The 26928-nt window shown below is 39.6% G+C and overlaps 1 protein-coding gene across 10 annotated transcripts in view; it reads right to left on the bottom strand.

Moving 5' to 3' along the window:
• The window catches only part of DCLK2 (doublecortin like kinase 2), a 149325-nt gene that overhangs the window by 39283 nt on the left and 83114 nt on the right, over nucleotides 1-26928 (bottom strand). For 5 of the 10 annotated variants that reach the window (XM_073892350.1, XM_073892343.1, XM_073892344.1 and 2 more), the window contains exons 3-6: nucleotides 20587-20689; nucleotides 17507-17608; nucleotides 16596-16646; nucleotides 12454-12548 (exon numbers count right to left, since the gene is read on the bottom strand). In XM_073892350.1, coding sequence (XP_073748451.1) covers nucleotides 12454-12548; nucleotides 16596-16646; nucleotides 17507-17608; nucleotides 20587-20689 — 351 coding nt within the window. The remainder of the gene's footprint in view (nucleotides 1-12453; nucleotides 12549-16595; nucleotides 16647-17506; nucleotides 17609-20586; nucleotides 20690-26928) is intronic. The other 5 variants (XR_012378048.1, XM_073892345.1, XM_073892346.1 and 2 more) reach the window with 1 other exon arrangement.

Below are 26928 nucleotides of genomic sequence, written 5' to 3'. Positions count from 1 at the left end.
GGACATTTATATACATTAAAAAATGCTCAGCCCAATAAGTAGAGTCACCATCTGTTATCATACAGAGCTATTACAATATTACTGACTATACTCCCTAGCTTATACTTCACCTCTTAATCCCTTTTACTCACCTCCCTCCCCTCTGCAACCACCCGTGTGTTCTCTGCGTTTATGAGTCCGCTTCTGTTTTGTTCACTTCTGCTAAAAACTTTTTTAAAAGACTTGAAAATAGAGCAGAAAAAGCTATAATGTGTTCTCAACTGCTAGCATCATTTAAAAAGGTATTCATGGCTGACTAGGTAAATGCTATGTACTCAATCATGGCTGATAATGAGCAACATTCCAGCTTTCTACATTTTTAGCCAAGAAGTCAAGTCAGGGTGCCCTCCATTAAATATCTTTGATAAGTAGAGTATTACAATTTCCACAAAACTTAAAATTTAAAGAGAAATGTTAGGTACTACACTGAAAATGTGAAGTTGTATTCAAAAATAGGTAATTCTCCAAGAAAAATGAAAATGACTATATCAATGCATTAAAGCATATTACTCTTGACTTCTGGGTATAGTGCTGGACACTACTTCATTCTGACTTTTCATAAAAGGAAGCACTTGAACAGAATCTAGGAGATATTCTTGTGTAGTGAGCAGACTTTCCTGATGCATCTTGGAAAATGGCACTATGATTCAATTTTTAAATGGCCTACTGCAGGGGTCAAAAATATATTCTGCAAAAGGCTAGAGAGTAATATTTTAGTCTTTGTGGTATGGTCTGTATCACAGTTACTCAGCTCTGCTATTGTAGAATGGAAGCAGTCACAGAGCACATGTAAATGGATGAGTGTGGCTGTGTTCCAATAAAACTTAATTTAGAAAATCAGGCTATGAATTGCACTATTGGGTATTTACCCCAAAGATACAAATGTAGGGATCCGAAGGGGTACATGCACCCAAATGTTTATAGCAGCAATGTCCACAATAGCCAAACTGTGGAAAGAGCCAAGATGTCCATCGACAGATGAATGGATAAAGAAGATGTGGTGTGTGTGTGTGTGTGTGTGTGTGTGTGTGTGTGTGTGTGTGTGTGTGTAATGGAATATTATGCAGCCATCAAAAGGAATGAGATCTTGCCATTTGCAACGATGTGGATGGAACTAGAGGGTGTTATGCTGAGCAAAATAAGTCAATCAGAGAAAGACATGTACCATATGACCTCACTGATATGAGGAATTCTTAATCTCAGGAAACGAACTGAGGGTTGCTGGAGTGGTGGGGGGTGGGAGGGATGGGGTGGCTGGGTGATAGACATTGGGGAGGGTATATGCTATGGTGAGTGCTGTGAATTGTGCAAGACTGTTGAATCACAGATCTGTACCTCTGAAACAAATAATACAATATATGTTAAAAAAAAAAAAAAAGAAGAAGAAGAAGATAGCAGGAGGGGAAGAATGAAGGTGGGGAAATCGGAGGGGGAGACGAACCATGAGAGACGATGGACTCTGAAAAACAAACTGAGGGCTCTAGAGGGGAGGGGGTTGGGAGGATGGGGTTAGCCTGGTGATGGGTATTAAAGAGGGCACGTATTGCATGGAGCACTGGGTGTTATACACAAATAATGAATCATGGAACACTACATCAAAAACTAAAGATGTAATGTATGGTGATTAACATAACAATAAAAATTAAAAAAAAGAAAAGAAAAGAAAATCAGGCTATAGGCCAAATTTGGCCAGCAAGCAAACTCTGGTCTACAAGAAAACTCTAGAACAGAATAACCCTCAGGGTATGTTGCTATAAAGCAGCAGTTCCCTGGCCTTGACTATACATTAGGATCACCTGGGATGATCTGAAACCTTCTATTGCTAGACTGCACCCCAGAGTAAAGAATCCCTGGGGTAGGGCCTGGGTACCACTACTTTTTTTTTAAGCTCCACAGGTGATATAATGTGCAGCCAAGGTTGAGGACCTCTGTGGAGGAAGTTTCTGGCAGCAACTGTAATTCTTCAGCTACCTTAAGTTCTCTTTGTCACTCATCCAACAATCTGACCATTACAAGTTATCTCTAGCCAAGAACAACTTTCTCTTTGTAAGAAAAGGAAAGAAGATACTAATTACAGTTAACTGAATGCCTACTTTGTGGCAAGTCCTAATATGAATACTCTAGATCTTAGGAATTAGGTATGATCATAATCTCCATTAATCCATAAAGAAACCAAAGCTCAGAGAGGTTATAACTTGCCCAAACACCACAGCGTGGAGTCAGATTCTAAACCCAGGTCTGACTCCAGAGCCCAGGAGCTATTTGGCTATTCTCACACTGTCCCCTCCTCTAAGAAGACAAAAAGAGAAGTCTTCCAAGGCTATTAATGTAGGGATGATACCCAGTACGAGACCCACTCATCAAAATACTCATTGTGGTGAATTTAGAACATGCTTTCAGATTACAGCACTATAGTCATAGCCTTGTAATTTAGTCAAATAATGTACAAATTGATAAACAAATCCACAGCCTTTCCTCACATAAATAGAGCTTAAGAAAAATTGTTTTCTTTAAAAAGATGACCTCTGAAGTGTATTGAAGATTTTAAGTACGTATTACTAGATATTACCTGTAAATAGATTTGCTTCCATTATCATTTTTCTGGGTTTTTTTTTAAGATTTTATTTATTTATTTGACAGAGAGAGACACAGTGAAAGAGGGAACACAAGCAGGGGGAGTGAGAGAGGGAGAAGCAGGCCTCCCACCGAGCAGGGAGCCCGATGCAGGGCTCCATCCCATGACCCTGGGACCATGACCTGAGCCGAAGGCAGGCGCTTAACGACTGAGCCACCCAGGCACCCCATTTTTGTGGCTTTTAAAAAAATATTTAAAAATATCAATTCCATTAATTAAAAGGGAAAGCCAGTATGAATTATGATAAATGCTAAATCAGAAATGCATTTAAAAGCAGAAATCATCCAAAGAAGATACACAGATGGCCAACAGACACAAGAAAAGATGTTCAACGTCACTCATCATCAGGGAAATGCAAATCAATACCAAATGAGGTGTCACCACACACCTGTCAGAATGGCTAAAAATCACAAACACCAGAAACAAGTGTTACTATGAATATGGAGAAAAAGGGATCCTCATGCAGTGTTGGTGGGAATGCAAGCTGCTGCAGCCACTGTGGAAAACAGTGTGGAGGTTTTCAAAAAATTAAAAATAGAATTACCCCATGATCCAGTAATTCCATTACCAGGTATTTACCGAAAGAAAATGAAAACACTAAATTTTCTGAAGAGATACGCACCCCTATGTTTACTGCAGCATTATTTACTATAGCCAAGATATGGAAGCAACCCAAGTGTCTAATGAATGGAAAAAGAAGATGTGGTGCATATACATATACACACAATGGAATATTATTCAGTCATACAAAAGAATGAAATCTTGACATCTGCAACAATATGGACAGATCTAGACGGTATAATGCTAAGAGAAATTAGAGAAAGGCACACTATATGATTTCACTTAGATGTGGAATTTAAGAAACAAAACAAAAAGAGACAAAAAACAGACTCAAATATAGAGAACAAACTGGTGGTTGCCGGGGGGGGTGGCAGGGGGTGCGAAAAGGTGAAGGAGATGAAGAGTACACTTATTGTGATGAGGACAGAATTATTCAATCATTATACTGTTTGCCTGAAACTAATATAACACTATGTTTATATATGGATTAAAAGAAATTAAAAAGAAATCAAAATAAAAACAGAAATCTTCACCATTTTTACATTAGATTTGTGATAATTTACTCTGAAATACTATTAGTAATGACATATAAGAACAATTAATCTGAATCAGCACCTAAAGCTTGGTAACATACAGGGGCGCCTGGGTGGCTCAGTTGGTTAAGCGACTGCCTTCGGCTCAGGTCATGATCCTGGAGTCCTGGGGTTGAGTCCCACATCGGGCTCCCGGCTCAGCGGGGACCCTGCTTCTCCCTCTGACCCTCTCCCCTCTCATGCTGTTTCTTTCTCTCTCTCTCAAATAAATAAATAAATAATCTTTTAAAAAAAAAAAAGCTTGGTAACATACAAAAAGTATTCTTATCTGTAGCCAAACCTTAGGCTTGCTTTTATTTGGCTAAATTAGTGGTGCTTGGTATTTGTGATTGGTGAATAGTGGTAAAAAGGGAATTATCTGGCTAAACAGAAGCCGCAGCCTGCACAAGCCAACTCAACAGTCTGCGAGAGGGGCTTTGTGGAACCTGTTGATTTGTGCCTTTCTGTTCCTGAGTATCGCTGCCACCTCAGTGGACTGACTACATGGTCCACCAAAACCAGCACAGAATCTCTGCATATCTTTGTAAGTGAGCCTTTCAGACAAAGTGTTGGCTTACTGGATTCTGAGCAACAGACAGATGGTATAACCAGGCCTACCCGCAAAAAATGTCTGCATGCTTTCACTGTGAGGTACCATCAACTTCTAGGATGCCAGGGTACTAGGAGAGGTGCCTACCTCTTCAGTCCAAACCATGGATGTTACCACTGTCAGTCACTGGCTCAGGCTAATTCACTACAACTTCTAAGTCTTAATTCCATCCAATTATCTTCAATATACTACCAGGAAGAATTTCTAATGGGCCACTTTCATGAATAAGGGAGCATTTAAGATTAACACACGAGTTGCTTATATTCAAATAAAGTTCTCACAATTGATCCTATTTATATACTTGATCCTATTTATACACTGATTAGCTTGGCAAACTCTCCCTCCAGCCTCATGAAGGTGGGCTTCAGCCCCACTGAGCCACCGACCCACCAAATGCTTCTATTTACTGAGCAACCACAATGTGCAAATCACTGTCCTCAAACGGCGTCTGAGATTCATAATGATGATTTATTTTGTTAGGCCCCTGAAGTCTTCAAAACTGCTTAGTCCTTCTTTTGTTTTTGTTTCTGTCAACAAAATCAATTATGTGAGGAGATGAAGTCACCACCCGGCATTTCTGGGGTAATAAAAAGAGTATAAAAGTAGTCAGTCTCTCAGTACTGCGGATTATTAACTAGCTTTAAATGCCAGAGGAAAACCAAAGCTCCAGGGAAAAGCAAAAACGTCTAAGGTCAGCGGCTACTGTGGATTTACATTTCACAGCTTCGAAAAGAAGTTTTGAAGTTCAGAAGGTCAAAGAGTTGCATTTTAGCTGTGCCAATCAGTATGAGATACTACCAGCCCTTTCATCACACTTCACAAATCTGGAAAATCTTTCACCACCAGCAGACCCAGGAGACGTCATCAGATAAAATATCAGCACATCAGTTTATAATCTCAAGATGTTGGACAGTGTTCCAAATGTACTTTTTTTTCTTTCTTCTTTCAACCAACAAGAATACTCACAATAGACTGCCTCTGGGCATACACTTCAGCATCAAAACGGGAGACATTTTATCCCTCAGTGTCCACAGATGTGCCCCTGACTCGGAAGCCTTAAGTTACTACAGCCTTGAAAGTCCTAAACTGGGACAGGGATGATGAATTAAATTCCAGGGAAATGCTTTCTTCATCCATCTGGCAGCTGATGACACATTTAGTACTCTTTATTGCCTATCTGTCCCAAAGAAAATGCTGTGATTTAAGCACAGAAAATATTCCCACAGGGAAAGTTATCAGCTAGATGGAAGGGACTCTGAGGGGCTTGGGCAGAGGCAACAGGAGATCATGGGCTGAGGTCAAGAGGAAGGTGAGGATTAGGAAAAAAACATCACTGGGTGCCTGGGTGGCTCAGATGGTTGGGCGTCTGCCTTCAGCTCAGGTCATGGTCCCAGGGTCCTGGGATCGAGTCCCGCATCGGGCTCCCTGCTCCTTGGGAGCCTGCTTCTCCCTCTGCCTCTCTCTCTCTCTTATGAATAGATAAAATCTTTAAAAAAAAAAAAAAAAGAAGAAGAAGAAAACATCACTGGTGGTGGGATTCTAGAATTTGAAGGGAGAGAAAAGAATGGGCAAGGGGGATCGGTCAGGAGAACAAAGCAATAAAATTGATACAGAGAGACTTCTGTGGCCCTCGAAAGGGAAAATGGACAGAAACCTACTGAGGGTACAGGGGCAGCCTCAGAAAGAAATTTTGGGTGGCTGATAAAGAGATGAAAGCAGAGAGAAGGGGTGTGGTAGCCTCCAAAATGGTTCCCCTGAGCCTCACCTCCTGATTTTCATGCCCTCGTGTGGTCCCTTCTCATGCGGCACGGAGCTGACACGTGACTGCTAAACTACTATGGAAATGATGGTGTCCGACCTCCAAGACTAGGTCACAGACAAGGAGGGCTTCTGCATGGCATTCTCTCTTACAGATCACTTGCTTTGGGGAAACCCAGCTGCCGTGCTCTGAGGACACTCAAGCCAACTTATGGAGAGGTCCACATGGTGAGGACCTGAGGCCTCCTGCCAACAGCCAGCACCAACCTGCCACCAAGCGAAGGAGTCACCATGAAAGGGAATCCTTCACTCCCAGCAGGGCCGTCGGGTGACTGGAGCCCTGGTGCACACCTTGACTACAACCCTGTCAACGATCTTAAATCCAGAACCACCTGGTAAAGATGCTCCTGGCTTCCTGACCCACAAGAACTGTGCAAAACAGTAATTTTTTACTGCTATTTTAAGCTGCTAAATTTCAAAATAACCTGTTACTAAGCTGCCTTACAGAGTACTAAATGGAGCTGGACTACAGACAGAGGGCAGGAAAACAGAGACAAAGCACAGAGTCAGGAGGGCAATTCATAATAGAACACAGAGGAGGTAATAATCTGAAGTCTGACTTCTCTCACTTTCTCCTTCCTTCTTTATACTGCTGCATGTTATTTTTTTTTTCTTTGTGAGTAAAACTTCCCTCATGGGAACTCTGAACCTGGAAATCCCAAGGCTTAGGGTAAGAAAGAACAGCAAAGCTATTCTAAGTGCTTTCTCTATATTTAATTAATCTCAACCCTATGCACTAGGTCCTATTAATCCTTTCTTTTTACAGATAAGGGTGATATGACTTGCCCAAGATCATATAGCTACTGAGTGGCCAAGCCAAGATCAAACCCAGAAATTCTGGTTTCAGAGCTCATGCTTTCAACCACTATACCATCTTATGTCCTCCTCCAAATGGAGGCATCTGAGCACAACTGAGCTCTGGGCTTCATTCTTTGACACTCTTTCTGTGTGTAACTCTCTTTCTTCTCTCTCTTTCTGGGACACCACTTCTGTCTTAATCCTCTGGCTTGAGTGGACCAAAGACTTGTCTTGGTTCCTCTTGGTTTAACTGGTTCTGACTGAAGCACTCACAGAAAATTCTCTGAACCTCAGTTTCTCCATCTATAAAATCTTGGTTTAACTGGTTCTGACTGAAGTACTCACTTCATATCTCTGAACCTCAGTTTCTCCATCTAGAAAATGAAGACCAAACTACAGATCTGAAATGACTTTGTTTTCACAATGTAGGTTTCACATAACTAGCAAAACCAAAAAATTATAATTGAGGTACAACTAATTTTCAGTTACCCTAACGTCTTTTAGTTTTAGGTTTAAAGAATCCCAACTGCTTGGTTGCCACCCTATTTCTTACACTCTCATCCTGCAAAAATTACTATTTGAAGAAAGCTTTCCTTCCTCTCTTGGCTTTGGTCCAGCCCTTCGAAGAGCATGATCGTTTATAAATGCGTATGAATGGAGCAGAAAGGTCTTCCTCAAAGAGTAGGATGGGGAAAACTATGAGGATTTTTTTGTGGAGAATTGGGCTGCTTCTGTATTTCTCATATCTTTTTCAACGAGCAAACAAAAAAAGCCATGGACACTCTGTGGTCAGAGATTAAACATCACAATATGACTCTGTTTTCATTTTCAGTTCTTCCAACGTCCCCACCAAAACACTAAAATGATTCCCAGAAACTGGCACAGGAAAATTGTGATAGAATATCAAATTCTGCTTCCCTTTGACTTCACTTTGCCCAATTCCCTACTAGGTAAAACCCAGGTAGTTAAATAAATAAATAAATAATCTGGCAGAAGTTGTGTCCTGGCAGATAGACAGGAGTGTCATCTCCTACACAGGCTGTCCTGGCTTGGTTTGCTTGCTTTTGTCAATTCTGATTCTCTAGAAAAAGATTAGCTATCCCCAAAGCCATTAAAGCATCTAACCAGGATAAATAGTTCCTGCCTGCGAAAAACAGCCCTCCATTGTCAGACATTCCCTCTTAATTGATCTTAATAAGCCATTTTAAATGAAGGGGAAGAAAAAAGCAGAGCACTAACACATGGTAATTATCTGTAATTCCCCATTTGTAATGTCACTGAATAGAGAAAATAATGCAAACGTGGACAGATGCTGACTAGAACTTACATTGACATCGAAATTAGGGTATTTTGTACAGTAAGTAACATGACTAAGCGGCAGTATTTCAAAGGCAGGTCTTCATCCCCACAACAATATCCAATACCAGGGACTGCTGGGAACAGTCAGGAGACGCAATTTCCATAAGGCATGACCCAGGGGAATAGGCAGCAGTTTGGCATTGTGGCCTAAAAGCTGATCGGTGTGGCAGACTCATTTAGCTGCTAATATTTAATGTAAAATTCAGTAATTCTGTACCAGCTTTAAAGTGAGGAGAACAGACTCCCCCTGCCTCTTAATTAAGTTTTTGTGGGTTTTTGCCAATTTAAAGAACTATAATCCCAGCACTTTAGTGGTCATTTGAAAACAAATGTCCTTATTTGACGATAATAGAAACACAGAGGTCGTCTCACAGCTGTGAGTAAAGCCCACAGGCCTCAAGTGTGGTGGAAGACAAAGTGGGTTTGGGAGGGAAGGGGGTAGGGCCATGCAAAAGTTAGGTAGAAGCTAGACTGAGCAGTGGGAGGAATGCTGGGAGGCAGAGTCCCAAGTCCTTGAGGGGAGAATGATAGAGACAGGAGCTGGAGGCAAGGACAGTGATAAATAGGTGACACATTAAAAGGGGGGGACACAACATCCTGACCTTGTGGCTTCTAAGACCTTGGGGCTGACAGATCAAGAGCCATGGGTACAGAACATAGTACTCCCCTCTTCCACCTCTGCCCCAGGGTAACCCCTAAACTCATTATAATGCATCTGAATTGCAGGTATAGCCCTGCCCAATGGCCAATGGAGAAAAGCTACCTTGATGGTTCTGGTACAAACCTCGCAGGGTCAAACACTCCCCCTCCCAACCTGTGGGAGGAGTCTCCCAAAAGATTGGAAGCAGCCTCCACTAGAGACCACCCACTACACTGTTTGTCCCAGAAAGACCCAGTAATATCCAATCCCAAAACAACCTAGGGCCTGGTTCCACCTCCTGGAACTTGTCCGCTCTTCCACCTTGAGAGTGTCCTTTCACCTTAATGAACTGCTTTGTACTTGCTACTTTCCTTCTGGCTGTGTTTATTCTGAGCACGGATCCCTATGTATCTTTTCATGGGGAATCCAAGCTGAGACCTCCCCATTCACACAACGCAGACTCTCCCACCAGTAACAGAAAGACCACTACTCCTTATCTTACTGATAATCTCATCTTTTATCTTGACCAGTAACCAACATTTCTCTTCTTTACCTCTTTAGGCACCAACAAGTAATCTTGAGTGCTTATCATGTACCGGAGAGCTGTGTGCTAGATGCTGGGGTTGCTATACCATTTCCGATACACTCAGCATAATGAGAACAACTTTATCTAATGTCTCAGCAATAAAACAACTTATCATGTTCTTAAAACTCCACGAATCTCCACTCGAGAAGTGTAAGTGATCTTGTGCTAGTTTGTGTGCATGTGAGTAGGGTGGGTGTGTGCTCTAAGCATTAAGCACCACCAACTGACCTAGTAGCAACAATTAAAAAGCAACAATCTTGGGCTCACAGCTGAAGATGGGCTAGAAAGAAAGATGGGAGCAGGGGCGCCTGGGTGGCTCGGTCGTTAAGCGTCTTCCTTCCGCTCACGTCGTGATCCCAGGGTCCTGGGATCGAGCCCCGCATCGGGCAACCTGCTCCGCGGGAAGCCTGCTTCTCCCTCTCCCACTCCCCCTGCTTGTGTTCCTGCTCTCGCTGTGTCTCTCTCTGTCAAATAAATAAATAAAATCTTTAAAAAAAAAAAAAAGATAGGAGCAAAGGTTACCCAGGGATAACAAAGAGGGAAGTGAATGAAACTCCAAGGAAGCAAAGGATTCAGTATCCTGCCTGGAGCAATGGCCTGTGGGAGGACAGGACTTGGCTCACTGGAAAGTCTGTGTGGGATCTGCCCTAAGGTTAAAAGTTACCAGCACTAGGAGCCACTTGCTTTTACTTTAACACAGGACTGAAATTAGAAAAGAAGTGAATGAACTTGAATTATTTTTACTTTAGTTCTTTTTTTTTAAAGATTTTATTTATTTGAGAGAGAGAGAATGAGAGATAGAGAGCACGAGAGGGAAGAGGGTCAGAGGGAGAAGCAGACTCCCCGCCGAGCAGGGAGCCCGACGTGGGACTCGATCCCGGGACTCCAGGATCATGACCTGAGCCGAAGGCAGTCGCTTAACCAACTGAGCCACCCAGGCACCCACTTTAGTTCTCTTGAAAATTACTCAAATTAAAAACAGTGCATCTCCTATCTATTTGGGTACAATAAATTGGGGGGGAAGCTGAAAATACTTTGCTGCTTAGTGATTTTAATTTATATATAACTTTTTTGTTTAATTATTAACAGTTTAGAATTCCACTGAAATCATATTATAAACTGACCTAAGGCAGTTTAGCACCTCAAAATGCCTGGTTCTTTTGATAAAGGAGATCCTAGCACTTGGAGGTAGGCGAGAGCTAGATATATTCCCTACTCTCACACTTACTACCCGCCTCAGTCAAGCAGGCACAAAAACAAGCTGTCCTTTTCAGGAAGGAATTTTTTTATTGTTATGTTAATCACCATGCATTACATCATTAGTTTTTGATGTAGTGTTTCATGATTCATTGTTTGTGCATAACACCCAGTGCTCCATGCAGAACGTGCCCTCTTTAATACCCATCACCAGGCTAACCCATCCCCCCACCCTCCTCCCCTCTAGAACCCTCAGTTTGTTTTTCAGAGTCCATCGTCTCTCATGGTTCATCTAGGAATTTATCTTTTTGATCTCTGTCACTTACATGAGAATCATGCAAGTTCACCTTGAATGATCACACAACTTTCTCAGGGCAGGACAGCCAAACCTTAGAGTCAGGTGGAGAATGAGCCCTTGGAGAAGTGGAAGGCCCACCATCCTCACTGCTCTGCAGGTTCTCATTCCCCACTCACTCAGGGGTGGTGGGGTTCTTACGATCCATTGTACTAGTGAAAAAGATTTTTCAACACCCTTAAAGAAAACCACTCAGACAATATCTGAAGTGTTTAGGCAACCAACTTTGGGGGAATGTATTCCTAATGAAGACATTTCCACTGTCACCAAAATACCAAGAGAATAAGTTAATTTTACGCATGCATACACAGCACTATGTATACTTTCAGTATTCTTAGAGTACACTACCATGAAGATAACTTCATTGTTTCTACAAAAGGAAAACTTTCCATTTTTTTTTTTTAAGATTTTTATTTATTTATTGACAGAGAGAGACACAGTGAAAGAGGGAACACAAGCAGGGGGAGTGGGAGAGGGAGAAGCAGGCTTCCCACGGAGCAGGGAGCCCGATATGGGGCTTGATCCCAGCCACCCAGGTGCCTCGAAAACTTTCAATTTTTAGCCTCATTTACTGCTATTTTACCAGGCAAATTTTCTCTTGTAAATTTAAGTTATTGAAAGCTACTAGATGAAATTAATGTTGCTGAAATTTTGCAAATTTGGTTTCATCCATTTTTCTCCCTATTAGACACGTCTATTAAACCAAAAAAATGTCTATTAAACCAACTGCTGATCATGTTAAGTTACCATTTATGTTTTTAGGATATCACAGTCAAAACCTAAGATTTTATTTCTAAGTTCTCACCAAAATGAACATATCTTCTTGGGTTACTACATATGCACATAAGTACCTTACTAGTATTTCATCCTATTTTAAACTTTTGGGAAAAATCGAATTAGGTTAGCAATATTAAAATCATGATTCAAAATGAGATTTGTAAAAGAAGTATAGTGTTCTCCAAGGCTTTCCCATTGCAAATCATTTTGATAATAATGGGAAAACTACTACTAATTATACTTTACCCCAGTATGTTCAACCCTAACCACAACCTAACATTCCCATTTTAGAGATAGGAACACTTGAGCTCAGAAGAAGTGGTTGACCCAAATTTCAAGATAAAAAGGACACAGGATTCAAAGGCAGGTCTTCCCAGCTCCAAATCCTTACACTCTTTCCTTTTTGATTTGTTATTGCACCTGAGCCCCTGAACAAATTAAACTACCAAACTATGTAATTCAAAACAACAAAATCACACAAATACGCCATATATCCTATTTCATACCTTTAATCCTCTGAAACTTCCTGGGCTAGTTGGAGAAGAGCTAGAGGATTTTGTTGATTTAGGAGTAGACAGCTGGCTGCTGGGAGTTCCGTTAACTGACCATGAGACAACAGAGGAGAGAGAGGTCATTAAAAGCCCAAATAACCAGACTGTGCCAAAACACTAAGCACATGCACAACATAGCTCCAATGAAGCTTCAATTCATTTAAAGCTCAAAGCAGATGGCAAATCAGCAAAAAGCAAAAATAATGTGTTTTATTGCATTACAAAGTATCAGACAAATAAGGAGTGAAACTAGAATTATTATCAGTAATAGTTTTCCAACAGTGACATAAACAAATATATAAAACATTATGGAATTAGAGATGTGAATGAGAACTTGTCCATATATCCTGCCTGCCAGGAAGAGCAGAGAAATGAAATGGCTGGTATGTTTGTAATACTTTACTATGAAGGCTGTCCTGTAATTTCCAATATCGGTATATACAAACCTGAATACCCAAGAAGTTCTATGGCTCTCCCAAATCAATTCCACCATAATCCAAACACATTTTCTAAGCATATTCTTAATGGAAAGGCAAAATTACTGGTCATTTTTCTTGCAACATCTTCTTATTTGTTTGAAGGCCATAAAAGATACTCTTCAACTTTTTATCTAAACTAGTCATTTTTAATTCCTTCCATTTTCTTGTCTTCACAGTTAATTTCTCCCATTATTTAGTAAATCCTGATGGTTTTTCAATAGAAGCCCCTCCAAACTTCCACACACTTCCTAGGCCGAAGGCTCAATTTACAGCATAACTAGGAAAAGTATGACCACTGCTGTTTAGAAGGGAAGGGAAATTTGCAGTTTATACTAGAGATTGCTGGTCAAACATTTCAGCATGACTCATGCTTATTCCTAACTGTATCACCTGAATCAATTTCTGCTGTCATTTCACAAAGATGGTTGTTAACATCTAGGACTGGTGTAATTATTTTTCTAAGAAGTATTTGCAACCCCGTTTTATCACTAATCTTCAGTGCTTTTGCCCAAAGATGAAAACTGTTATTCGTCTCTAAAGAAAAGTCCACCTTTTCCTTTTCCTTTCAAATATGAAGCAGACAACTATTATTTTAAATGAAGCAAATAAATATAAAAAAGCAAAATGTAGAGGCAAAAGTCCAAAATAGGTGACTCAAAAAAGTGAGCACCAGTCCTTGAGTGGAGGCAAAAGTCTTGGATCAACAAGTATTTGTGGTTAGATGAATCATCTATAAACCGAGGTATCTGGGTCTATGAAGTCATGCTTACTTATTGCATTGCTCATTTTAAATTGGGTAAGGATGAAAAAATTTTCTAGTCACTTTTAACTTACTAAACTTTAATTTTTCTAATTTAAAACCACTCATGCATAAACAGTGATCTGTTATCTATAATTTCTTAACAAATGTATGTGCATATTTAGAGTGCAAGGACAACACAAGGAACTGTGCAATTAGAAACTTTTTAGAATATTCAACAGTCCTGATCATTTCTCAACTGAGTTAAATTTCAATGTTGTTTCTTTTTTTTTTTTTTTAAGATTTTATTTATTTATTTGACAGAGAGAGACACAGCAAGAGAGGGAACACAAGCAGGGGGAGCGGGAGAGGGAGAAGCAGGGCTTCCCGTGAAGCAGGGAGCCCGATGTAGCGCTCGATCCCAGGACCCTGGGATCATGACCTGAGCCAAAGGCAGACGCTTAACGACTGAGCCACCCAGGTGCCCCTCAATGTTGTTTCTTTTAAAAAATTCTCTTTAAATAAAGGGAATTGGTGGCAGGAATTCACATAAAATAGGGATTATTATGGGCAATGAACTAGTCAACTCGCTGTGAGCTGAGACTGAATTTTACTTTTTTTTTTCTTCATTCCATACAGCAACCCGTGCACGTCACCAGCCTCTACTCAATAAGTGCTGTTAGCTTTCACAGATACTCAGACACATTAATAGCAGAGGCTACCTTGGAACAATGACAGAAAAGGAACGAAAGGATAAAAATCAATTCCTGCAAATAGTGATCTTGATAGCAGACAAAACTCCCTAAAACCACACCCCCCTGCTAAACATAGTTTCTTGACAAAACTCACGGCCAGGGATTTTACTGGTGTCAGTAACTACATGTCCATATTTCCCTCCAAATAGTCTCATCTTAAAGACATACCAAGTCACATTTGGGCTTCTAAGTTTTCCAGAGCATTTGGAAAATTCTAAAAAATGTTCCTTCATGAGTAGTCCTTAATTTCATTTCTTTGCACATTTCTTCCGAGTCTCAGGAAGGGTAAGTGGGACCCAGGACAGGGTCACATTGGGCGTGTTCCCCTCACAGGGCTACCAAAAACTGGCAGGTGGACAACAACCATTCCACACCTCCATCATGTACCACTCTTTCACCACCCCCTGACTTTCTCTCCCAAAAGAAGGCTATTATCCACACCTCCCCTCAATTGTAAGGGAAGAAATAAACTTGGGCTTTTTGGTTTGTTTGTTCTGAATATTTTCTCTTGGTGGACTCTGAAAGATTCACAAGCTAGAAACCTAAAGTGAGCATTTTTAGGGCTCAAATTACAGTAATATTTACCTACTTATGTTATCCAGATGAATTTCTATGTGTTTATTACACACTGTTGAGGAATTCAGTCAACCAGAAGACTGAACTTAGGATGCACTTCTATCCCAAGACCGAAAAAGTACAGTGTTATTCCTACAAAGTTACAAGTTCTGTTTGAGATTCCAGTTTGTCCCACAGAATTTTCTAAATGTTAACAGGTATATACCACAGCTAGAGGTCTGTAAAAGTGAGTTGTACTTGTGGGTACTTGGCTTTTAATAATACAAATCTCTCACTTTTCTGTAACTGCACGATGTGGTGAACATACTTTGGGGTTTAATCTCTCATAAAAACCCTGTTTGCCTTCTGAAACATGATTTCAACATCTCACAACCAGGCGCCTGGGTGGCTCAGTTGGTTAAGCAACTGCATTCGGCTCAGGTCATGATCCTGGAGTCCCGGGATCGAGTCCCACATCGGGCTCCCTGCTCAGCAGGGAGTCTGCTTCTCCCTCTGACCCTCTTCCCTCTCGTGCTCTCTATCTCATTCTCTCTCAAATAAATAAATAAAATCTTTTAAAAAATAAACATCTCACAACTTTTACTTACAAGTTTAAGATCTACTCTACTATCCCAAGTGCAAATATGGACTTAGTTAAATATTGGGGGTCCTGAAATGTTAGGATTTCTTGAATCAATTTCTAAGCATTCCAAATTCAATTTAAAAAGATTTGAATAAATCTTTATTTATACAAACATATTGGTCTGCAAGAAAAATATGGCTATGAAACACGCTTTTAGTTGAGTATGTATTGGATTCATTATAATGCCTGATTTTTGAATCGCTCTCCTTACTTCTATTTATTTTACTGATATGATAAACATCTGTAAACCTTGGCTAAAATGAAAGCTAAGAACTTGACAAAAATCTACATTTACCATACGGTAAGCTCAGGTAATTGTATTTATGCCAATCTCGTGTTATATTAGCTTTCCTAGTGTTTGAGATACTTTACAGAAAGCATAATGCTTTTTTTTTCAAAGATTTTATTTATTTGAGAGAGAGAATGAGAGAGAGAGCACGAGAGGGGGGAGGGTCAGAGGGAGAAGCAGACTCCCCGCTGAGCAGGGAGCCGGATGTGGGACTGGATCCCGGGACCCTGGGATCATGACCTGAGCCGAACGCAGACGCTTAATGACTGAGCCACCCAGGCGCCCCTCCCCTATGGCCATTTTCATATCACCAATGAACGTTCGCCTTTTTCGACAACGGGATATTTTCCAAAATTAACAAGAAGGAAGACCCTTTGAGGTGGTATGGCTCCTCGATCCCTTTGTCCTGTAACTACACACAGAGAGGCACTTGGCCATCTTCTGACAACGACTGGTAATCCAATAAAGAAAAGATGCTGAGGCATCCTACACAAGGTGGAGCGTTCCACAGCGCACGGATGTACACTGGTACAAGCCAGAGACGTTCATGGAAATGGAGCGAAAGGAAACAGAAATGTGGCAAAAGACAAAAACAAAAACCCAGCAGAGCGACATAGCCATTCTCATCATGGCTCACCTGGGGATCTGGCTGCAGAGTAGGCACTGGAGTGGTGGCCACCCCTCTTTACTGTGCACATTCAGTGAATACAAAGAGGAGGAGACAGTAAGGAGAGTAGTTATTCAGCAGGTCTGAATGCGTATACAGAAAAAGGGCAAAACAACCCGACTGAAGGAAAGCGGGGTGGGTGCTGAAGGGGAAGCAGTGACAAGTATAATGTCCAAAAAACTCCGTCTTTTAGAGGGTCTGGTGCTTGACACAGTTTTATTTGATACTACTTTCACATGTTCTAGATTTCCCACCTGTAAAATCATGGTTTTTCACAATCCTTTCCTTAAAGGGAAATGATATCAGCAAAATTAGTTACAATTACTATAAACAAACCTTACAGAATTAATACATCGAGATATTTATAGGTGTTTCTAGCTTTGAAAAAAAAACAGTCAAAATTATGACAGATCTACAGGTTTAGAACCTGAAAGAAACTTAATTACAGGTAAGTCTGACTCTTAAATAAGTAACAATTTCCAATGATAATCATTGCTACTATTAAATTGCTTGAAGGAAAAGGCAGTGAAACTTACCAAGCAAATGCGTTCTGTGTTAGATGTATATTTTAAACCAGTAAAGAAAAATATTCACAATCATACAGCACAAAGCTAAAAATACAGTATGCTGTGGTCCAAATGTGAAACACTTCTACGTAAATACCAGAAGATTCTAAATATAGACTGTTCTTGAGAAAATGTGTGAGAATAAAACAAACAAGTGTCTTAGCAGATTTATGACAACTTTGAGCAACAGACTTAAATTTTTGGTTTTAAAAATCATGTCATCTACATGTTATTTTGGAACCTGGCTGCATGCAAACTTGGGAAAGACTACCAGTTCATAATAATTAAAGAAACTGAAGGAGAATGACTAACTACCTGAAGCTGGTGATTTGCTGCGTCGGGAGGGCCCAGGGCTTTTAGATCCAGAATACTTAACAGCTGAGGAGCGAGAATAAGATGACTTCAAGACACGGCATTCTAGAAAGGAAGGAAAGTGCATTAACTAAATCTGGTTTAAATACTAACCAAGGGAAGATCACACGTGAATGTAGTTTACTGCCAGAGAACGATTACCTGATCATTTTTCCATTATTGTAAAACAACTTTAATAGACAAAGCAACTGTCCCAAAAGTACACCTGAGGTTATCTTCAGTTAGCTAGGCATCTTGTAGACCACGTCATTGTTTTCAGTGGAGCTCTTACTGAATACAGAAATTCCAATGTCCTAACTTGATCACAACTATAAAGCCTAATCTAAACATGGGCAACTTCCTTTTTTAGTCAGTAGCAAGAGTCTACAATTTTATTCTCTCCAAATTATCTGAGAATTTTATTTAAAGGGCATGGGACTCCTTACTGTCTTATTTTCCACCTTCCCTAAGTAAGGAGCATCAAAAAATGAGGAAACTAGCTTTCAACAATAATTTTCGTTTTCCCACAAATCACCAAGTAAAACAGCATTTAGAGGACCAGAACTAATTACAGCTAAAATAATCACTGCTAATTTGAATAATTAAGAACACGGGTTTTGGAGTCGTGCAGATTTTGAACGAATCATGAATTTGATTTTGCTAACTGGAGGACCTCGGTTAGGTTCTAAGCCTGTTATTTCCCCTATGAAATTGGGATAGGAATAAAATCTGCTTCATAGGTTTGTTATAAGGATTAAATTAGATAGCATATTGTCTGTCATTTACGTTAAAATGCTTCAATTTATGTGGTAAGGTTACAATGTGGGTTGGTTTTAATCTATACCTCAGGGGCAATAAATTAACATGTGAAGTCCACTAATCAGGAAAATACACACCAGGGGAGGCTAGTTAGCATTTGAAAGACCCTAATCTAAACCTCACTCAGAAGGGGCTCGAGCACCTTCAGTTAGGTTAATTAGCATTGCGGATGTTAAACAGCATTCTGTTGTTGAACGGAGTGGTGTGTGTGTTAGTCAGAAACATCTTAAAGAGAGTGCCACTCTTTCCATAAGCACAAGTGTAAATCTAGAGAACCAATAACTAGAGCTTCAGAACTACACCCTAGTTTTAGGATGCTTAGCCAGTCCTGAAGCCAGTTCTTGAAGGAGGATTCTGTTACTGGACTAAGACTGCATTTAGCATTTTAATGAATCTTTAATGCAAGATGTTGTCAAAATCCTAAAAGGATATGAAGTTAGGACTTTAAGAATAAACACAAGTTAAATAACTAGTTAAAAAAATACACAATTTTTCCTCCAAATAAATATAACAGTGGCAGAATTAGGTTTGATTTTATGACCTGCTGTGGGTGGTGTAATAATGACGTTTACAATAACAAGAGCCATAGCACATACAACAGGTACCCTTGTAACTGCTTTATATATATTGACATAAAATCTTACAAAAACGCCAGTTATCCCCAGTTTGCAGAAGGTTAAGTAACTGGCAACTGAGAGGGAAGAAATCAGTAGCTTATACCCACCTTTCACTATTGGGAGCCCTTTGATAGCTAACAACAAAAACTATGAATGATAAAACTAGCTTAGGTAAATTTACAACATACACATAAAGCATGGAATACAATGCCTGGTATATACATAGTATGTACTCAATAAATATTTTGTTATTAACCCAATTAACTTTATAACCTAGAAGATATCATTGTGTTTCAGTGCCTCAACTTCCAAATTTACTAATATTGATTGACACCAAAGAAATAATATGAAATGAGATTAAGCTAAAATCAAGATTAAGCTATACAGATGATAATGCAAATACACGTTTCAGTCAACCTTAATCATCCATGCGAACAGGGGAGAGCATTAGCACACGTAATACAAAAGGACATTCTCTGCACTTCTTTCCAGTGGTATTACCAGTTTAAAGCAGGGCCAGTCCATCGGAACACAAAATAGAACAGAAACCCTCAATGAAATTTGGCAGCAGTGAGATAATGAAACAAAAACAAAAAGTATAGATAAATGAGCCCCAAGCACAAAGCAGATAAATTATCCCCAAGGTAACTGACATAGTGTAACAGGAAAAAATTGCACAGGGAAGTTTGGTACCACAAAATGTATCATCTTGAATTTTAAGAAGTTTATGGATCACAGCACTTATTGACATGTTTCTCTAATTCTGGATGGTCAGAATCACTACAACTGGAAAGGGTCTACCATCAGCCTAATTTTTGAAAGGCCAACTTCCCTCACTCATGAAATTAAAGAGTGAGACTTTTATCTTTTACATCACTCTCCTATGTGAAATGTTATGTCTGTATGATTTTACCTCATTTAAAGAGGAAGTTGACTTTACTATCAGCTAAAATAATCATTATTACTATAATAGGTTTAAATTAATTCAAGACGAAAGAGTAAAGCAATTTTCCCAGAATCAGTAACACTTGAAATCACTGGGGTTATTGCTAAAAAGTTGAAAACGCCATACACTGAAGTTGAAAACTCCATACACTGGAGAAAGGGATTTTCTTATTCTATTAATGAAAATAGCTTTATTTTTTTCTGCATATACGAACAATGCATTTTTTTTAAAGTTGCAAACGATGAGGCAAAAAGAAAGCTAAGACAACCCCGATTAACAATTTAGTTATGATCCTTTTACGTATCTCATTATGCACATAGAAAATGTACAACTAACCATTTCAGATTCAATACAATCCATATATTTAAGGTGGCACAGCCAGCCACTGTTCCGAAACAGGGAAGGAAATCCGTATCAGAGGCAAAACGATGCAGTAAAAAGACAACTCGTTTTAGACTACAAAATGAAAACTACTTGAACTAAGCTTTTTGTTTTTAACAACTAAGCAAATGATTTCATTTTATTCTCTACTTTCATTAGTTCAAAAAGAGTACCACCAACTTCATCTTTCTTCAACATGCCAGATCACTCAGCATGGGCCAACTGATTAAACCCTGAGACTCTGTTTCAGGGTTACCAGGACGGTCAAAGAATGGCCTTACCACTGTGATCCAGGACGAAGTCATCTTGGGCATAACGGAATTTTTCAGGTCCACAAGCAATAAAAACATCATCATCACCAAAAAAGTCTTGCAGACAAGTAACCTAAAAAGGAAAAAAAAAAATCACGTCTAAGAGATAAATTAGAAACATTAGAATAGTGAAAGAAAAAGTCAGCAAAATTCATATTTGCAAGCCTCACCTATAATATTGTGCTGGAATGAAAAGCAATTTAATAACACACTACATTTCCAAGCACTCTACTCTTCACGAAGCACTTCCCACACCTTCCCTGACCTCAGCACAACAGAATGAGGAGTTCAGAGCTGGCATCAATATTTGTTTCACAAGTGGAGTCGAGGACACATACCCAGATGAAGTGCTGTTTTCCATGTTTCCCCTATTAATGGGTGGCAGGGCTGAGGCTGATAGAGGTCTCTGTTCTCAGTCTAATTTCTTCATTTCTACCCTTCCTCACTCTCCCCCTTCTCAGCTGTGTCACCCTGGGCATGACTTCTCTGTACCTCTGGTTGTTTGGGGGAATAATGCATGAGACCTGCTTGGAACAATGCTGGGCATCTCAAGGCTCAATGTGTTAATGCTCATCTCCATCACCAACATCGTCATTAAGATCAAACGAAGCTTCAGGGCCCTTCCAAAGTCTTGTACCTAAATGGATAGTTTTAATTTCATATTCTTTTTTCAACCCCTCTCCCCAACCCACCAACACACAGTGTCGGTTTCAGATCCCACAGAAACCAGATCCACTGCAGAGAGCACATTCATCCATTCCGGCCAGTGATCATGAGAACTATTCTCCTGAACTTTGGACGTAGGTAGATTCCACTTTTACCTGTTTTTCAGTTGGCTGTGTGATTTCTTTTCTTTTTTAAAGTACTCTTTTCCTAATAATAATTATAAAGTTTTTAAAAATCACTGTTCTAGTACTTAGAAGGATTTGAGCGATTGATTTTATGACAAGGAATATTTCATCTGGTACTAAATTTGTTGGAAGTTGACTACAATAAATGCCAAAGTAGACAATTAAGTTGCTATTATATGGAATAAAAGTATTCAACAAGTCTAGGGACTATAGGTCAAAAGGGTTTTTTTTTTCTCCACAGTTCAATTTAGATCTTCCTAATCAATCTTTTAATGATTTCACCTATCAATATAAGTTTAGCTTTCCAAACATGGTTTCCATATGATGTTTGCCTCCCTTTGACTCAGGTTCTAGCCAATGAATACATATTTGGTCAAATAGTTAACCAAATTATATAACTATCAAATAGGTGCAGATGTGCCTCAAATACTACTCTCAAGGTATAAAATGAGTAAGTGAAACAACTGATTTAAACCAACATGTATTTTGACTTGGGACGCAGACATACCTCACATAATATTAAACAACTCGTCTCCTTTCATTTAACAAATTTGTACTGAGCATTTACTATGTGCCAGGCACCATTCTAGGTGCTATAGAAACATCAGTAAAGAAATAAAACAATCCTACCCTCATGGACCAAGTATGAAAAGAAGCACAATAAAAATGTGTAAGTAAATTAATGCAATATAAAAAGGTGGTAAGTACTATGGAGAAAGAGCAGAAATGAGAACAGTGAATGTGTGGGATGGGTGCTACAATACTAAATAGGGTGGTCAGGGAAGGCCTCACGCAAAGGTGACATTTGAACAAGGTATTAGAAGAGAGCAAGGAACAAGCATGTGGGGAAAGCGTTCTAGGCAGAGAGCACAGAATATGGGAAAACTCTGTGAAGAGATCAGGCTTGGCATGTTCACAAGAACAGTCCTGGAATACAGTAAAAGAGGGGGAAGAATGGATCAGAGAAGTAAGGGGAGGGAGAGCAGATGACGACGTAGGGCTCTGTCAGCCACTGGTAAGGACTTTGGCTTTACTCTGAGATGGAAAACATTAGAGGCTTCAGAGCAGAAGACTGTCACAATGCGACTTCCCTTTTAACAGGATCACACTGTGCTCAGACTAGACTATAACAAAGGGCAAGGGTAGAAAGCATTAAAGGCTATTGCTACATCAGGCCAGAGATTAGAGTGGCTTGTGCAAAGGTGTTGTGAGTAGAGGTAGTGAGAGAGGGCTACACTCCCCCTTGGATATGGGGATATGAAAGAAGAGAGAAGAATATGATGGCTCAGGGTTTTTGCTTTGAGCCACTAAGAGGATAAGGGCTGTCATTAACTCTGCAAGGGAGAATACAAGATAATGGACAAGTTTAGCGTAGAAAGGGTGCTCATGAATTCAGATTTGGAACATTAACTGTGCAATGCCTATTAGGGCGCCTGAGTGGCTCAGTCGTTAAGCGTCTGCCTTCGGCTCAGGTCATGATCCCAGGGTCCTGGGATCGAGTCCCACATCCGGCTCCCTCCTCGGCGGGAAGCCCGCTCTCCCTCTCCCACTCCCCCTGCTTGTGTTCCTGCTCTCACTATCTCTATCTCTGTCAAATAAATAAATAAAATCTTTAAAAAAAAATGCCTATTAAACATCCAGGTGGAGGTGTTGGATGGAAAGTTGGACATACACAAATCTGAATGTCATGGGCGAGATCTGGTCTGGAGATATAAAGTTGGGAGTCACCAGCATATGGATGGTATTTAAAATCTTGAGATCAATTATGGAAATGAATGAACATAAGGAAAAGATCTAAAGCTTGAGTTCTGAAGCACAGTAACATTACAAGGTGAAGCAGAAGAAGCAAAACAAGCAAAGAAGATTGAGAAGGAGCAATCAGTATGGGAGGAAGAAAAACAAGTGTTTGTAGCACGCTGGAAACCAAGTTAAGAAGGTGTTTCAAGGAAGTGGGAGGAGAGAGTGCTCACCTGTCAATGTTACCAACAGGCTAAGAAAGATGAAGATTGAGGGTGGCCACTGAATCAGCAATACAGAGATTAAGAAGAACCTGTCTGACTTGATCACTGCCGTGTCCCCAGCAAAGGGTCTTATTTATAGAAACCTACAGTGTAGTATCTCTAACCAAAAGAGGAGCCCCACCCCCCCAATCCAGGTCCTCGCCCTAAGCCCTCTGCCTGCACCTCCCCATCACACCCCAGTAATCTGGTGCCCTGTCCTGAGGGGGAAACAATGATGTCCCCACAAGCAGCATTTAAGGTTGACTCAGGATCCCACAGTCTGCATGTGACAGAAATTCTTGGTTCTAAAATGAAAGAAATTATCCAGTATTGTTACTGTGTCGTGGGTTGCATCTGACTAGCCAAGAGAGGAAAATCGATATGAACACAGATGATACAAAAAACTAGACTGTACTGATAATGAGTAATTTAGGAATGAATGGGAATACTCTCTCCCTCTACTGCTGCTGATTTAAAATACAAGTCCGTTCACATTTTTCACTGTTTGGACTGACACTATTACGTTCTACTAGACCATAAAGTTAAAATGCACTAGAAACAGAACACCAGCAGAGAAGCAAGTTGATGAATATGATTAAAGGTAAACTGAAATAATATCTGCAGAAGGGGGATGAGCAGGTTTCCGTTCTGTTTTCACTTTCATTGTACAGGAAACTCAACTTATGGTGTTATCTAAGATACACGTATCAGGGGAGCTTGGCTGGCTCACTTGGTAGAGCATGACGCTCTTGATCTCAGTGTTGTGAGTTCAAGCCCCGCGTTGGGTGTACAGATTAATAAAAAATAAAAATTAAAAATAAAATACAAGTGTCAGCCCATGAAGCATTTGCGGAGCATAAGCTTTTGTCTGGAGCAGAGCACTACACTGCTGAGTCTGTGCCTCTTCTTTTTTTTACATATAGAAAGCTTGGGCAAGATACCAGTTTTATCTTTGAAAGATTAAATGTGATCACATGTGAGAGCTGTTATTTCTTCATTTTCATTACTTCATGGCCTCAAATACTTTTTTAATTTAACTTAATGGATAATCTTTCCTGTAAGTATAAATAAAGTAAGTACATGCTTTCCTACAAGTTCAATAAATCAGATATTTTCCCAGAAAATACCACTGACAACTTGAAAACCTTCCTTTCATGGTCTTGGCTTGTAGAAAATTACAGACAAAAAATTAAGATATCTTAAACTTCCAGAAATTATATGCAGAAATGTGATTCATGTAATATACATATAAATATACATTTATACATATACTGTAAAATACATATAAATATGTTTATATGTGTATATTTAAAAATAGTTTCTACCAACAGCATCTTGGAATAATTATAAAAGAGAAAAAAGAGATTTGACTTAAATCTAATATAGCAAAGCACCAGTTTATATATGTAAGCTATACACATAAATGTCAACATTTTTAGATAATGCAGATAACCAGAGAACTGTAAGTATACTGTTCCAATTTTATGCTACATATCTGTGCAATACTAGGCCTCCATATAATAGTCATTATTTGCCCATGCTTATATTTTACAAGCATATGGACTACGTATTTAATTGTTCCTGGTAGTGTCCCAAACTCGGTCAATATATATTTTTTTTAAGATTTTATTTATTTGACAGAGAGAGACACCGTGAGAGAGGGAACACAAGCAGGGGGAGTGGGAGAGGGAGAAGGAGGCTTCCTGCGGAGCAGGTTGCCCGATGTGGGGCTTGATCCCAGGACCCTGGGATCATGACCTGAGCTGAAGGCAGACGCTTAACGACTGAGCCACCCAGGCGCCCTCAGTCAATATTTTTCAAAGTGAAATATCTGATAAAAATGCCAGGGTCTGATGTAAGCTACAATAACTACTTTTCACCAATGGGAGTCACATTAATTTATTACTGTACATTCCTTTAACATTACCCAAGTTCCTACAATATGCCAGACATAAACTAAAGCCACAAAGTACACAGTCTATTGGTAGATGGATAAGAAAAGTAACAGTTACAGTGCAAAATGTTACAATAAGAGAATACTATACTAGAAGAACACTCTGACAGTTATAGGAATAAAGAAGCACAAAGGAGCATCCCATAAAATAAAATATCCAATACCTTTAGAATATTTCATATATTTGATTACTTACATAATTCTAACTTTTCTGTTTTTTAACATATTTCTTGTTCTTTAACTGTGGTGGTTTTCTTCCTTTTATCATAAATTTTAAAAACTGGGATTTAACACTGAGTTATGAGCCATGTCACTAAATCTGACTCAGAAAAGAACATATCAATACCATGAATAACATTTGAAAGTCCTTCTTAGCAAGGGTGAGTAAAGTGTATCAGTTTAAAAGACCTCTTACTGTCTGCTTCTAAATTCTTCAATGCAAGAAGCTCTTCAGGAATAATGGATATTATGTGGCTCATAAAAGAAACTACATAAACAAGGGGGACGTAATATTTCTGCTAAGGTACAAAATTAAAGCAATGGGGAAATATCCAACTGAGAAATAATGTATCAGTGGGAGCATATCTAAGCTTTCCAAAGGAACGCGGGCCATTTAAAAACTAATTTTTCCTATCCTTCAGGAGACAGATTAATTAGGTTGGGGTGACTAGGTGGCAGCCATAATTTTAGTGCTAGTTCTTAATAGATTACACAGATTAATAGATACTTAACAGCCACAACCACTTTTAAACCACCCCCCCACCACGCCTTAAGGGATACAGAAACAGATACAGAGGCTTCAGGTCTGACAAAGATATCATGCATGTATTAGGAGAATAAAACTTTTCCTCAAAAGAAAAAAGGTAGAGGACACAGATATACTCTTCTCTGGACACTCACATTCTGAACCAGAGGAGGTCTCTATTTCCTGACCCATTGGCCCACTTGGGAAATCTTGCATTTCTTATCCTTTCCAGAGTTACAAAGGAGTTGGTGGTAAAACAATTTGGATTTTTCTAAGATCTCTTCTCACTGTAAAATTCTAAAATCTAAATATTTTAGTTTCTAAGAAAAGCTTTTTATATTTTTGGAGACTGTTTCTAAAAGTTAAGTGCATAAAAAAGGAACTCTATTTTAAGTGGGTAAATAGCAATGTCCATGGGGATTTCTTTCTGTGTCAGCCTCACGTGTCCTCAAAAAAGTCCTCAAAGAAATCTTCAATGAAATCTTGTTGCTCCTTCCAAATCCAGGTGTTCCCTTAATAATTTGTTATTCCCCCAACATAGGCATTATCACTGAGGTAATTGCTTGGTTTTGTGTCTGGACCTCTCACCAGACTGTGAGCTCCATACATTTAGGGACACTGTCCTGTTCATTATTATAATTCCAGCACAGTACATAACATCTAGCATAAAGGGTTTGTTCAACAAATTTCTGTTGAATTAATGAAATGGTCTGAGTCCCACTTCCTCCAAATAGCCCTTCTTCTGAGGCTCCACTTCACACT

The sequence above is a fragment of the Callorhinus ursinus genome, unplaced genomic scaffold, assembly GCF_003265705.2.
Source record: "Callorhinus ursinus isolate GAN/ISIS: 27379988/994484 unplaced genomic scaffold, GSC_fseal_2.0 scaffold4, whole genome shotgun sequence".
Lineage (NCBI taxonomy): Eukaryota > Metazoa > Chordata > Mammalia > Carnivora > Otariidae > Callorhinus > Callorhinus ursinus.
Note: the sequence above shows the minus strand (reverse complement) of the source record. Positions and strands in the feature narration are given on the sequence as shown.